We start from the raw sequence: 14,276 nt of genomic DNA on the forward strand, positions 1-14,276 counted from the left end.
GTTGCTCGCGAGATACGATGCGATAGTACTGAGCATTGACGAGAACAGGTCCTACATCTACACATTTGACTCTTTGGGGTCGCGACATGCGATGCCTGCTAACAAGCTCTCCAAATACCTGCAATACGAGGCGGCGGACAAGAAGAACTACCCGATCGAGGACACTTGCATGCCGCTATATAAGCGCGCCAAGGTCAGTCCCCTTCGCTTTAGGCAGGATACGGAGCCGTGGTGTTCATGCGATGGCGTGATAGGCTCCGATGCAAAAGAACTTCTGTGATTGTGGTTTGTTCGTGCTCGCGTTTGTAGAGGCCTTCATGAAAGATCCCATACACTCCGTGGAACGCATACAGGTATGTCCCATACCACCATCTTCGTGCTCGGGCGATCTTACGACCGCCTCCCACGGCAGAGCAACCAGATAGACTGGTACACGGGCTCGATGGAGAACCTTCGCGAGGCATTCCGGGAGAAGACTCTCGCCCTCTCGGAGACTTGGAAGAAGGAGCGCGCCGAGAAGGAGGGCCCGAAGGACGAGGGCGCAAGCGACAAGGCCAAAGCTAAAGCGCCTGTTGCGGAGGTCATCATAGACTCGGACGACGACGAGATCGTCGTTGGTGAAGTCATCCCTGCCCCCAAGGGCGCGAAGCGCGGCAAGAAGGCCGCTGACACCAAAGCCATCCGAATACGTGGTTGAACGAACCTGGTTCTCTGTGGGTCTGTCAACTTTACTCTAGTATTGTCACCGCTCTAGTGGTTTCTAGTGTTGCTTTTTCTCTCCTTTGGTACAACTCATCGCCTCACTGTCCTCATAGCACATGCCTTGCTGTATTCTTATCCATTTACTATCTCGTCATTTTCTTGCACGCAACGTCTTCTTGAGAGCATTCTTCATATAATATAGTCGGCCTCGTGATACAAGTCGTACAGTCGTGATTCAAGTTACCATACATCTAGAGACGGCCGCAAGAACGGGATATACCAGAAGAAAACCAAACACCAAAGATCGTACAAGGACAAATTGAGTAGGGGAAACGGCTCTACATCATAGACGGCCGCCTGCTGTCGCAAGAGAACACCTTCTCCATGACATCTCCGTAGAGAACCGAGCCCTTCCGCATCGGGTCTAACGGGATCGCCGCCGTCTGCGCCTCGAACTGCTCGTCCTCGTACGCGCTGTCCTTCCTCAGCGGCTTCACGATCGACGAGCGCCGGCCTGCCGCAATCGGCGACGCGGCTTCGGCCTCAATGTCGAACGCCTTCGCGCGGCTCTGCAGGAGGTGGCGCGGCGCGTGCACGAAGAAGCGTGTCTTGGCTGCGAAGACGTCCGCGTAGGCGTGGAGCGCGAGCGCGGGGCCGAGGATAGCGACGAGCCAGAGGGAGGGCTGCGCGCGCGCGGTGGCGAGGTAGGAGGCGAGGCCCATGCAGAGGACGGCGTACCAGACGAGGAGGTGGCCGACGTGCTTGGTGCGCGAGTAGAAGCACTCTGAGCGCGTGATCTCGTGCACGGAGCGAGCGGAAGTGCCCCAGTTGTTCACATATGTGGTGACTAGCGCAAACACTCGGGATGGCACGACACCGAGGAAGAACTATGGAGGACATATGAGTAGGTGAACTCGGGGAAGAGGGATTGACTACTTACCATAGCCTGGTTAACGGGATAGAGAGCTAGGCGGAGATCCCGGCTAGCGACGACCGCGTAAAGCGTCTTCACCGCAACGGCACCGGCGATAGTGGCGAGGAATATGGGCAAATGTTCCCAGTGCGTAGGCGTGAACAGGAGGTACAACACCGACGCCACGAGGACCAAGGGGAAGTACAGGTCCTTGGTAGCCTCCACTGCGAGCCACTGCGAGAAAGATAACGGTCAGAAATGGCAGATACTTAAGCGTGGGAGTCACTTACAGGGTTGGTGTTGTTCAGCCTAGGCGAGCTGAACAGCGCCTCGCGGTAACTCGCCCTAGACCAGCGCGTCTGCTGTTTGATCCACCGCACATAGCTTGACGGCGCATCGGTATACGCCTTCGCCGCATGCGTGTGTGCGGTCTTCAAGCCCTTACTGAGCAGCTCAGTAGCGAGATGGTGGTCCTCTCCAGTAACGACGTGCTTCCCGAAGTGCGTCTGCATGATCCACGGGCTGACAACGTCCATCAGGTCGCTGACGCGGTAGAGTGCCATCTGTTGTTGCTTTAGCTTGTGTAAACGACGTATATATCAAGGACACTCACGGGGCTCGAGAGACGGCTCACAGAGCCGAAGAAGCTCTGGCAGGGCGCGTCGACGTTCGACGAGAACCAGTTGCTCAGCGCATAGACGTTGGGGAACGATGACTCCCGGCGGTCGACGTCAACGTCGCCCGTGACGGCCGCAATCTCAGCGTCGCTGTAAAGCATCGCCATGAGGTTCGACGCGGCGGCGGGGTCGAGGCGCGCGTCGCTGTCGGTGGTGAGGATCGCATCCTTCGTGCCGAGCGCATACGTCCCCACGATGAACGCGGTGAACATCGCGTGGCGCTTGTGCGCGTGCGGCTGCGTGAAGCACAGCGCGCGGTACTGCGTCCACTTCTGGATCGTCGCCTTCGTGTACACGTAGTCGAGCACGTAGTTGAGCGCGGCGTCGTGCGCCTCCGCGTGCCCGGCGGTCGAGCTGCCGGCCCACCAGGCCTTGAAGGACTCGTAGCGGGTGGGCAGCTGTCCGAGGATGCGGAGCGTCTCCATGTACTTCTCGGTGTAGAGCACGGAGAGGAGGACGGGGAGGTGCACGGTGAGACGCTCTTTCTCGGCGAAGGCGTTCGAGAAGGTGGAGACCATCGCCATGTCCGGAAGCTGGTTGCCGTCGATGACGGCGACGATGTGCTTCACGGGATACTGCTGGGCCTTAATCGACTCCAGGCACTGTGGATGGATGAGCAGGTGGTTCCTCGGAACCCCGGATGCACAACTCACGTTCTCCCAGGCAGCCTCGTTCTCGCGGTAGCCAACGACGGTGACGCTGCACTCCGGAAGCCTTGGCCTATTCAGACGGGGTGAGGTTGTGTAAGTCTCGTGGCTGTTCGCGATGGTCGACGTCTTCGTGACCCGGTCCACCCGACGGCGGTTAAGGGATGCAGCTCCTACGCGGAGCATGAAGTCTACAGCGATGTCAGCTGAATTTCGCCTGGGAAGATATAGCGGACACGCACCTGTCACCATGAGCAGTCCGAAAGAGCCGACGCCGAACGATCCAGCCTCGATGACCATGAAGCCCGCGCCGAAAGGCACGAGCAGAGCGGACACCACAACGGCGCCGGCTGCGGCCTGGATCGAGCGCCAAGTGGTCGCACGAGCAGACTGCCCGGATCGGTCCGTGACGTTGTACGGCGTCGTCGTCCACGGGTGCGCCATTGAGTGGTGCAGCAACTGCTCCTCGCTCGGGCTCATCCTCACGTCGTTCGCGTCAGGGATCACACACGGGATCGCCGGGTCCGAGAACTCGTACGCAGGCGGGACGTCCCCGTACGCGTACCCAGCGTCGCCCGCGGCCTCGTTCATGCCGAGTTCAACATCGCTGTACACCGTGTGGCTGTCCGACTCGGACCCGCCCTCGTCGTGGACGTTGTCCGGGTCCGCCTGGTCGACGACCCCGTACGACTTGCCCGTGTACGCGTCCACGAGCGCCGCCTCCGCCTCCGCGTGCTGGAGGAGCGGCGCCTTGCCCGCGGGCACGGGCACGGGGCAGCGGATGCGCGTGAAGTCGATCGCGGCGTCGATGTCGCGCGGGACGCGGTGCGCGTACCGCCCGTGCTTCTCCTGCGGGGCCGGGCCCGGGGTCGGCGGCGCGCGGCCGGTCGGCTTCACGTAGAAGGACGTGCCCTCGTACAATGCAGAGAAGGAGCCGAGCGCGCGCGAGCCGGCGAAGATCGAGGGCGTGAGCTGCGGGGAGCGCGGGGGGCGCTCGGGGGCGAGCGAGGGGCGGCGCGCGATCATCGCTTCGACGAAGGACGGGTTGCGCGAGAGCGCGGGGGAGGAGGAGACGGAGCCGGGGCGCGAGCGTAGGCGGTCCGTCCACTTTGCGCTGCCGCGGCGCTGCGCTTGGTAAGGGCTTGGGGGGCGCGGGACGCATAGGGATTGGGTGCGGGAGAGACTAGGACGTTCGGTGGGGTGCAGCTCCTGGAAGGTGACCACTGACGGCCGGCGAGTGATGATCTCGTCTGACGGCCCCTGGGGGAGCCCCGGGACGCCGAAGGGGTTTAGGTTGAAGGTGATAGCTGTTGGGGCGCTGTCCAAGGGGGCAACGGGTGCGTCGAACGTGAAGTTCTCGAACTGGACCTCGGGGAGCTCGTCGTTGTTGGCGAACGGCTCCTCCTCATCGGAGGCATCTGATGAAGAGTATGCAGACAGAGCAGATGTTGCGCCCTGAGGCCTCTCGCCAGTAGCATACAGCTCGTCGACCGGCGGAAAATATCCCTGACACTGAGAGAGGGACGACGCCGGGTGACTCGGACCCGGAGATTGAGGGCCAGTAGTGAACTGGTGCGCTAACGTTAGCGACCAAGTAAGGAACCACAGTGGTATGAGCGTACCCTGGGAATGCGACTCTTGATGCCCTGAGAAGAATGCCTGCGTGCTAGCATCGCCCGGGCAGGGTACGACATCGGTGCGTTTGGGTCCAAGGACATATCGGGACTGGCGTCAGGCCGCGAGACTCTGGGAGCGGCCTGATGAGGGCTGGGAGGCCATTGGTGGGACTTGCGCCGTTTTACTTCGCCATCGGTGGAGGCTAACGGCGACGAGGGGAGCGCCAGAGACGGGATAGACGAGCGACTCATGGTAGTTGGGAGGGAAAAGTTGGGCGTAAAGGTCATATGTCTGTGGGAGAGTCAAGTGAGGAGGGGAATTGGTGAGTAAAAGGGCGTGCGGAAGCAGTGATTATATGCGCCTGGCGGCGGATCCGCGGACACGGGTCCGGCTCTGACTTTCTGGCATTCCGCAGAGAAAGATAGGATATCCCAGGGAAGATGGGGCATCCAGGACGATCCGAATTTGGCCCAGCCGCGGTGACGGCTGCCATATCGAGGATAGGAAAGCGGCTCAGGGGAGGGGAACCGCTTGCTTCCGCCAGACTGAACTGAAATCCGAGCGGCGGCCTAGGCCATTTATCTACGGATCGCGTACACGGTAAGCAAATGGGCTTGCGAGCTGCGACACGCAAGGAAACGGAAGTCGTGCTTTCCACCTGGCGAGAACGCTTGCAGTGATACAACTGCACGCCTTCCGAGCCTGAGCAATGGGTATCAGCGCGGGTAGTAGTCGTCGGATGTCAATTAAGGTACGCACCACATACCGTAGCTCTCAAATAATTTATTGAGTAGCTATTTTCTCACAATAGTGTACGCCAAGTATGCCGTAGTAGCGGACTTGTACGTCGACCCGCCTGTGGTCCGCCGCCGTCCGCCTAGTCCTAGTCCATAGGGTTCTATGAGTAAAGCCCGACTAAGTTACAATGTGAGAAAATCGTGTTAATAACATGTTATTAACATGGGGTTCGGGAGGGGGTGATTTTGGTGTGTGTAAAAGTGTGATTAATGCGCACACCATTAATTGGGGGGCTGACAGATCCTTGGACAACTCTTTCTCGATGTCGACTGCGTCATAGGCTCGCGAAACCCGCGCAGCATGTTGGAGCAATCGAGAAAGCGTCGGAAGGAGTAAGAAAACAGTAGTATTCCGTTTGTCTCGTACGGTAGCGTCGTGGTACGAAGGCAAACGGATACATAGGTACACAAACCGCCTCGCGCGCGATACTGAACGCCTCGGCAAGTGCCGGCGAGCAGGCGCTCGCTCGCCCAGAACCAAAATCCAACACAGCAGATAGATGTTTTGAGTCAGAACGGCGGTCGCATATGCATGCGCACGCCGCTCTGACTCTCAAGGACCGGGAACGACGACGGGCGCCTTGCCCTTCATGTTAAGAATACCCAGACCTTTACTCACATTGTGATTAAGGCTTTATTCACGTGTTATAAACACTTTGTCACAGAATGTTGATAACATGTTAATAACACCTGTTAAAAATCGTCCGAGGGCCAACGAGGGCCAAATGTTAATAACATTTGTGAGAAAGTGTTCCGGGACTTTCTCACAGAACCCTCAGGCTAGTCCGCCAGGCATCCGCATCCGCCCTTGGCCCCCCTTGGCGATTTTTTCGCATATTTTTGTTGAAGGACGCGGTGTTTGTGTGGTACCAGTGTTTTTATAGCCTGATAGACGAAAACGCGCCACCTATAACGAAAAACTTAGCACAAGGAGGGGTGGAAGTATAAAGAGCAGGAGGAGCCACCGAACGCAAACCACGAAGACAGGCGTCTATTCGCCCGATTCACACGGAAAAGGCACGTGGGAGTGGGCCAAGGTCTGGTTTGCCGACGTCGGACTTGGTCTACGCCCTGGCCGTCAAGCTCTCTCTCCTCTCCCCTTCCTCCTGCCCTTCACGCGCCACCGAGATGTCACTTCTCGACCTCTCGCACGAGCTGCTCGTCCACATCCTCTCTTACCTCGAATATGAGCACCTCCAGGTCTCCCGCCGCCTCAACCACGCCATGGACCGCCTCATCCAGTCCAGCATCCTCCTCCAGTACTCCATGCAGCTTCAGCTATACGGCTACGAGGACAACCCCAGCTGCCATCTTGTCATCTCGGACAAACTACGCCTCCTCCGCCAGCAGGAAAGCGCCTGGTCGCGTCTAGATTTCGAAAAGGAGACCACCATTCGCATCCCGTTCAATCCCTCAAGCATATACGACCTCACCGACGGTGTCCTCCTCCTCGGCGAGTCTGTCTCGGGGATTCAGACCGGCGCAGATACCGTACGTTGGACGCGACTTTCTCAACTCGTGTCTAGCGAGGACGCCCCTGCCGTCCACTTCTGGGAGAAGATCGACGTAGGGGCGCACATCATCGACGTCGGGCTGTCCGTCGAGGAGCACGACCTCATCGTCGTTGCCACAGAGTGCGTAGGCCCGCGACCGCTTTTGTTAGATGCGAGCAGAGAAGACTGATATTTTTATCCTTCTCAGTCGCGAAACGGAAGATAATCACACCAAGTTCGAGCTGCGCCTCATCCAATTATCGACCGGGCTCAATCACCCCCTAGCTGCCAAACCGCTGATTCCGCTCGCGGTCATCGAGGCGACCCCCCAGTCTATCGCAGGGAATTGCAGCGTGTGTATAGAGATCGTGGGCGACCTCCTTGGCTTCTTGTTCCACTATCCCGCAGGATATACGCGTCCGCCCGCGATGTTCGAAGTGTACAACTGGAAGACCGGGCAGTGTCTCGAGGTACGTCTGTTCTGCGCCCGTGGATCACGCGTTTTGATCACTCTTCCTTGACAGCTCCGCGGCCTTGACTGTCCATGCTATTCAACCTTCACTTTCCTCTCGCCCGACGTGATCGCGCTCCCGAACTGCGCGGAGAACACGATCGAGCTCTGCCGCATAGAATCTACCACCATCGACGGCGGGCCGCAACAATTGCAGACGGCGTGCGTGCTGCAGTTACCCACTCTGAGCAGCGGGCACACGATCGCGCAAGTGACCTGCCGCTCGGAGCCGAAGATGACGAACACGACGCGGAACGCGCCCGCATTCCGGTCATCCGAGCCGTTCCACCTGAAGCCCGCGGACGCGGTGGTCATCTTCAACATCATGACGCACGACAGCCAGGGCTTCCACGAGTGTCTCACGCTCATCGTCCACACCGCCGCGCTTCTTCGCATACTCGCCACACAGGTCGCGCAGAATATCCCTGACATCGTTCCCGAAGTTCTACCATCCCCGTTCGCCCCGCCGCCAGCCCCAGAAGAAGACACGGACGAAGCGAGCGGCCTCCCCTGGCCAGCGCTTATAGATGGCACCTCGCCAGAGCCAGACCCTGAACCCGCGTCGACGTGCCCGCGGATCGCGTGGGCGCAGTGGGGTCCAAATGTGTGCCGCTGGCTCGAAGCGTCGTTCGGCGCGAGCCGCTGGATCACGACGACGTGCGGGCAGCGGTACGTGACGGTCGAGGAGGACCCGATCGACGACGACCTGATGCGGAGCACGATCGTCGTGTACGACTTCAACCCGCACAATGTGCGCCGGCTCGCCGCACAGCATCGTAAACGGCGGCGCTGTTTGCGTGGGTACCCGCGCCCGTCTGAGCAGCCTGTCATGCGTGCGCCGTTGCCCGCGCCGTTGCATTTTCCACTGCCGGAGGTTGTCGTGCAGGATGAGGGCACGGTTGGGCCACACTTGGGACTAGGACTAGCGGTGATGGGAGGCGCTGGGGTGGCAGCGGGAGGCCCAGCGGGGGAGACGGACGGGCCACTCGTGGGGGTGAGCGCGGCGCGACTCGAGCACGCGTCGCTGATCCCGTTCACGGACCCCGCGACCCGGGTCATCGGGCAGATCCAGTGCGAGCCGACAGAGCTCATGGCGGGGTACGCGCTGCAGTACCGCATCTTCGACGAGCCCGTGCGCACGGCGCTGCCGTTTGCGCAGCTGAGCTCGTTCAAGACGTATGCGTATGGCGCGGTGTTGCTGGACCGGAGCATGGTCATCGGCGTTAAGGTGCGTGTGCGCGCGTATTAGCATAAGCCTGTGCTGACGCGATATCCGTGGATAGTTGAACGACGCGGATGACATCAAGGAGCTCGTTATTCATCCTATACGAAGAGGGAAGTAGGGGTTGGGAGGTAGACGGGGAGTTGTGTGATGCTCACTGTTTCATGTACTCACGGACTCGGAAGCTTAAAGCTGTACTAATGCCTTGGCCGATTCAATATTCGAGCTGTTGCGACACTCACGCAAAAAAAAATTTAGGTCCTCACTGCAAGGTGTCGCATGTTGTGGTTCGTTGGACCGCTCCCATCGCACACGCGTCAGCTCTCGGTGTGAACGGAACGGTGTTGCAAAGATAGCATATGTACATGTGGGTAATCCGTCAACGCGACTCTATGGCACGTCTGCCAACCCCCGCCTCCCACGATCCGGAGACAAAGGACGAGTCGGTAATTATCACTGACGTCGGGCGCGCGCGAAACGATCTGAGACCAAGTGTGCTGGGGGGATTGTCAGACGTTGCTACGATGATGAGAAAGGAGAAAGGAAGGTGCGTACCTAGCGCTGAGAAAAGAGTTGCGTCCAGCTGTGCTGGTGATGGAGGTCGGAGCTCGGAGCCAGTCCGCAGGAGTCCGGTAACGAGAGCAGAGAGCTGGCAAGAGAGCAGGACGAGACACAAGAACAGAGACAAAGGCCCAGTGGTTTCGGTGCGAGACCGCAAGTTGGGGCCGGACAACTTCGAGAGGACGAGCGCGGGCAGATCCGAGCGAGCGAGAGACGGCCTAGCTGGGTCACCAGACCTAGACGATCAGAGCCAGACGGAGGAGACTAGACTCGTCCATTTTGGGGGCAGCGTGGTAGCCGCCGGGTTTCCGGGAACAGGCTCGTCTTCTCCATGCACGGAGGAGAGGAGCCCGGGCATCGATCCACCCCAGGGACGACACGTTTGCATCCGTGTATCCAGTGGGAGGGACTAGACGTCCAGGGATGTCAGCGAAGGGATACAGGTGAGAGTAGGGAGGAATTCACTCGATGCGGGGATGAACGATGTGGGAGCCCGTCGAGCGAGGTTGGCGCGCCGGAAGGGACAGCGGACGCATCCGGTTTTGCTCTAAACGCCGCACGCTTGCAATCATGCGAAGTTTAGAGAAAATCTACACGAAACGCCGGTTAGCGTCGCGCTACTGTTTAGATAGAAGGAGGGACGTACCAGACACTGAAGGATGAGCGATGAACGGATGTCGACGACCCAGACAACCTTGTATTGTCAAAAAGGATCGTCGGGGAGGTGGCTCGCGATAAGCCGAGCCGGACGAGACGGGCAGGGTGCCCCGAGTCGTCGCTTGAAGCCGCGACCGTAGGAAATGTCGACGACGATATGAGCTGGTGATAATCCGCACGATCTTGATGTCGGAGGGGATTGTCGAAGAGGAGGCTCGCAATGAGCCGAGCCGGACAACGCGGGCAGAACATCCCACGTTGGCGCTGAGGTCGCGAGTATAGGGATCGTCGACGACGGTTAGAACGGGTGGGGCGGTCTTCGAGACCATGAGCCCCCAATTCGAAACAAGTGGTTGATGCGCGAGAACAGGCGCGTCGAGAGCGGTCGCCAAAACCGCTCGTGCTCGGGTTGTCGATGTCGTCCGTGAGCGTGGTAGTCAGTCACGAGCATGGCTGGGACATCGAACTTGAGTTGGCGATCTAGCGCGGGGCTACGCACGTACGACTGAGATGTTGACCGGACATCACAGGCGGTCGAGGTAGTCGCACCAGAGCAGGTTGGTAAGCGTAGGCAGTACAACGAGGACGTCCAGAAAGTCTAGTGATCAGACTCTGGGAAACCAGGTCGAGAGGAAGATTTTTGAGTCGGGTTCGTTGAGAAATCGGCGTCGGGGAGACTATGAGCGGCAGCCTCGAAGACGAGAGTTCTCGACGGTGGAGGTATTGTGCGGATGCGTCGACGAGGGACGATGGGCGTAGAACTTGGACCAAGTTCCGATACCCAGTCCGTACCGGGCGACGGTGGAGTAGTGAGAGGTGAATAATGTCGATGAGGAAAATATAGGAAGAAAAAGAAAGCGAGTGGTTGCGTTGCGTAAAAGTCGTGGTGGATAGTTTTCGCCCAGAGCAGAATAGACGAGGTGGTTCTTGGCAATCAGAGGTCGGCCTGCTCGAGGGACTCCTTCCAGACTGCGAGGAAGGAGTCCCGTTGTTCCAGCTTTAGCTGCTCTCGCGCCCCAAGGGGCCGGCCGAGAGGCTTGTTCGAAGTCAGCGTGGATCCTGACCCGACAAATCGCAGGTCAATCTCACCTGGGATGAACAGCCGACTTCTGCGGTGCCAAGAAGAGGAGCACGGCGCGTGTCCTCTTCAACGAAGATGTGGAGACCGGATCGGGCGGAGTCACTGCGCTTGAAGAGCAAAGCGAGGTCCTCGCCGCTTGGCCGTGTCCACATCTGCCAGAAAGTCTCCCGCGCCGCCTTCGCCAGCCTCTCGTCTGGGTGAGGTCCGGCGCCGGTGAGACTTATCGTGGCAGGAGTGCGGTAGTAGCAGTTCCAGACGAACCTTGGGAAGCTGAGGCTCGAGGCTCCTCATTTTATCAGCTTGGGTTTTGGCGATCTGCCAGAGCTCCTCGAACGGTTCTTTCGGCGACTCCGGGGGCTCCGCGGACGAAGTGATCTAAGTACGAGTAATCATTAGTGTCAGAAGTGGACAGAGAAATGACAACTGACCTGATGGCTGCAAGTGTCTTCGTCCCTCTCAGACGAGACACTAGCGACATCGTCTTCATCATCAGAGCTAGAGTCGGTGCCGGTGTCGGTCTGATCATCGAGCACCAGATCGAAGAACTCGTCAAGGAAGTCGCGCGCGGTTTCGTACGGCGTCGCGCACTGGAGGCCCGAGAGCGCCTGGAAACCCTCATCCTGTGCAGAGGGGCCGGTGTAGTAGCCCTCATCATCTACGATCTGCTGGTCCGAGTTAGCACCCGTACGAAAAGATGGGAAACTGTAACTCACATCGGTGAATGAGCGGAAGACGAGCGAAGGGAATTGTGCCTGTGCGAAGTTCGACGCAAACTCCGGACTCGACACGATATTGATGGCCAAATTGTCGACGGTGGGATATGTCGGAAGGCTGGCAGAAGAAGGAGCTGTCGATGGCGTCCAGAGGTCCACATCGTCGAACGTGGATAGCGCAAGCGGCGGCGAGCAAGCGAGCTCCTCGAGGACTGCGAGCACGGAGGGTGATTCAGCCGTCAGCGAGTCTACCGAAGGCGACGCAGACATGTACGAGAAGCTCTCCGACGCGGTGTAGAATGAGTCGGCGGAGTCGCTCTCCGATAGAGAGCAAGCGACCTCGAAGTCAACCTCTGGAGGAGAGGTACTCTCCTTCCGCTCAAAATCGGGCACCTGAGAGGGGCACTCCGTCAATGCAACCTCTAGTGTCTGGAAGGGGCGTTCCTCGACCGCGAGCTCCTGTTCATGGGAGGGGCTGTCCTTGAACTCGACCTCCTGCACCTGAGAGGGACTTTCCTTGAAGTCAACCTCCGATGCCTGGGAGGTTCTCTCCGAGTTCTGGCAGTCGACCTCCGGTACGGAGACGTCCACGCACTCGTGCTTGACGGGGAGGTCCTCTAGAGCACAAGCGACCGGCTCGACCTTAATGGTGACGTGTTTTTCCCGACGGCGAGAGCGACGAACGACCCTGCGAGCGCGGCATGCGTCGACCATCACGATGTCCTCAGCGAAGACTGGAACGGTGCGCGGGTCCATCGATGTTGTGGAGGCGTCTTCATTGGACCGAAGTACTGACTCGCTGAACTCTTCCTTGATGAAGTCCTCGACCAATTCCTCCTTGATGACGGGCTCGGGCGTCGCGCGAGCGGGCAGGTCGACCTCGGAAGGTTCCGCTTTGATCGTCGGGACGGGGACCACGATGTCAATCGCAGGCGGCGCGTCCATGGGGAAGGCGTCGGCCAGAAGAAGGGCGTCGTCAGGGGACTCCGCGCGGATTACGACTGGGGGAACGTCTGCCATGTAGACTGAGTGATCGTCGAGGTACATGTCGACGTCCTCCTCCTTCACATCGAATGCAAGGGCGGGCGGCTCATCCACATCGAAGGCTCCAGCGAGGAGGAGAGCGTCGTCGAGGGATTCAGCACGAACCACGACAAGGGGGTCGTCGTGCGCGAGGTCTGAGCAGCTGTCGAGGTACACGATGTCGTCGTCGTCGTCGTCCTCTACCTTCACCTCGAATACGGCGGCGACTTGCTCTGCCTCGCAGAAGTCAGACATGGAGATGTCTTCCTCCACGATGTCCATGGCTGAATAGGACTCCACCGTCTCGATGTCGTCGGCAGAGTGAGCGGGCGGCGCAGGGAGCATGCCCTCTACCGGCTCGACCTTAGGTGCGTCGAGCGGTTCGTCGACCATCTCGATATCGTCGTCTGCGAATCCGCAGGCGTACGAGACGACATCGTGAAAGGAGGCTTGGTCGGCGGTGTAATTGCCAAAGCAGAGATCGTCGTCCTCGGGCTCTTGCCGCACTTGAATGGAGGGAGAAGCCTCGAGCTTGACCGCGACCACTTCGATGGAGGGCGAAGCTTCGAGTTTGATCGTGACTGGCGAGGTCCGAGTGGAGAGCACATCGGCAAGAACATCCTCCTCTTCCTTGGGTACCAGAAGAGCGGAGGCGGCGAACGAGTCGTCGTAAACAGATTCTACCCGCGGGAGGACTTCGAGATCTTCCTCATCCTTGATGCGCGGTTCCTCTTCTTCGCCCGGTGTCCACGACAGGATCGTGACGCTCTCCGACTCCTCCAGCTTGATGCGCGGCTCCTCTTCTCTACCTAGCTTCCACCAGAGGATCGTGACACTCTCTGATTCCTCCAGCTTGGCCGCCTCCTCGAATGGGATGCTCTTGGACTCCTCTAGCTGGACCGCGTAGTCAAATACGCCAACATCGCCCTGAGATGAGTACGCGTTCTCCTGAGGCAGATACGCTTCCTCCTCCTGAGGCAGGTACACGTCCTCCTGGGGTGGGTACACTTCCTGCTCCTGAGGTAGGTACACATACTCCGGCTGGGGCAGGTACATATACTCCGGCTGGGATGGGTCCATATATTCCGGCGGCGGTGGGTACATGAACTCCCAGATATCGGCGACACGCTTCGAGCGGTCAGAAATATTCGATATCAAACAAGCGAGTGACTTACCATAGCCTCCTCATCCGGTGTGCGAACGCACCGCCTGATCCCCTTCCCCGTCCCACCCTGCAGGTTCGCGCGGGCTTGACGCTTCCGGATCTCCACGCGCGGCTGGACGTACGTCGGCGCCTCCGGATCCACGCCGTCCCACACCGCCTGCCGCCAGCGAGCGGCGTTCTCGAGCGCAATGCGGGCCTCTCGCTCCGCGATGCGCGCCGCGACGGCGGCGGGGTGGTGGTGTCCGGTGGGCGCGTAGTCGGCGCGCACCCACAGGTGGTATTCGGCTCTTGAAGCGAAGATGCGTTTGCCGAGACGGGCGGCCGCCCAGGGGGAGGCGACGTAGGGGCCGTGGAGGCCGCGGGGGTAGCAGTCTTGGAAGCGGCGGGCGCTGCGAGGGGAAGGGTTGTGGTGCTGAGCTTGAGCGGACATGATAACGAGTGTGGTAATGAGCGATAGCTAAGGAGTGTGCAGTAAAGAGCGAGAACTAGAAACGACT

The 14,276-nt window shown here is 59.4% G+C and overlaps 2 protein-coding genes across 2 annotated transcripts; one reads left to right on the top strand and one right to left on the bottom strand.

Moving 5' to 3' along the window:
* Positions 1-1,040: 1,040 nt before the first annotated feature.
* TRAVEDRAFT_137322 (uncharacterized protein) lies at positions 1,041-3,530 on the bottom strand (the record flags this gene model as incomplete). Its single annotated transcript, XM_008047393.1, has 8 exons — positions 1,041-1,499; positions 1,539-1,589; positions 1,643-1,849; positions 1,906-2,178; positions 2,229-2,690; positions 2,763-2,894; positions 2,946-3,130; positions 3,182-3,530. The coding sequence occupies 8 exons, from the start codon at positions 3,528-3,530 to the stop codon at positions 1,041-1,043; spliced, it is 2,118 nt and encodes a 705-aa protein (XP_008045584.1).
* Positions 3,531-6,435: 2,905 nt separating this feature from the next.
* Positions 6,436-8,815, top strand: TRAVEDRAFT_67709 (uncharacterized protein). The gene is made up of 4 exons (XM_008047394.1): positions 6,436-6,987; positions 7,055-7,316; positions 7,371-8,585; positions 8,641-8,815. The coding sequence occupies exons 1-4, from the start codon at positions 6,482-6,484 to the stop codon at positions 8,698-8,700; spliced, it is 2,043 nt and encodes a 680-aa protein (XP_008045585.1). The 5' UTR covers positions 6,436-6,481; the 3' UTR covers positions 8,701-8,815.
* The last annotated feature ends 5,461 nt before the right edge of the window (positions 8,816-14,276 follow it).

This window comes from Trametes versicolor (assembly GCF_000271585.1).
Source record: "Trametes versicolor FP-101664 SS1 unplaced genomic scaffold TRAVEscaffold_18, whole genome shotgun sequence".
In the NCBI taxonomy this organism is placed as follows: domain Eukaryota; kingdom Fungi; phylum Basidiomycota; class Agaricomycetes; order Polyporales; family Polyporaceae; genus Trametes; species Trametes versicolor.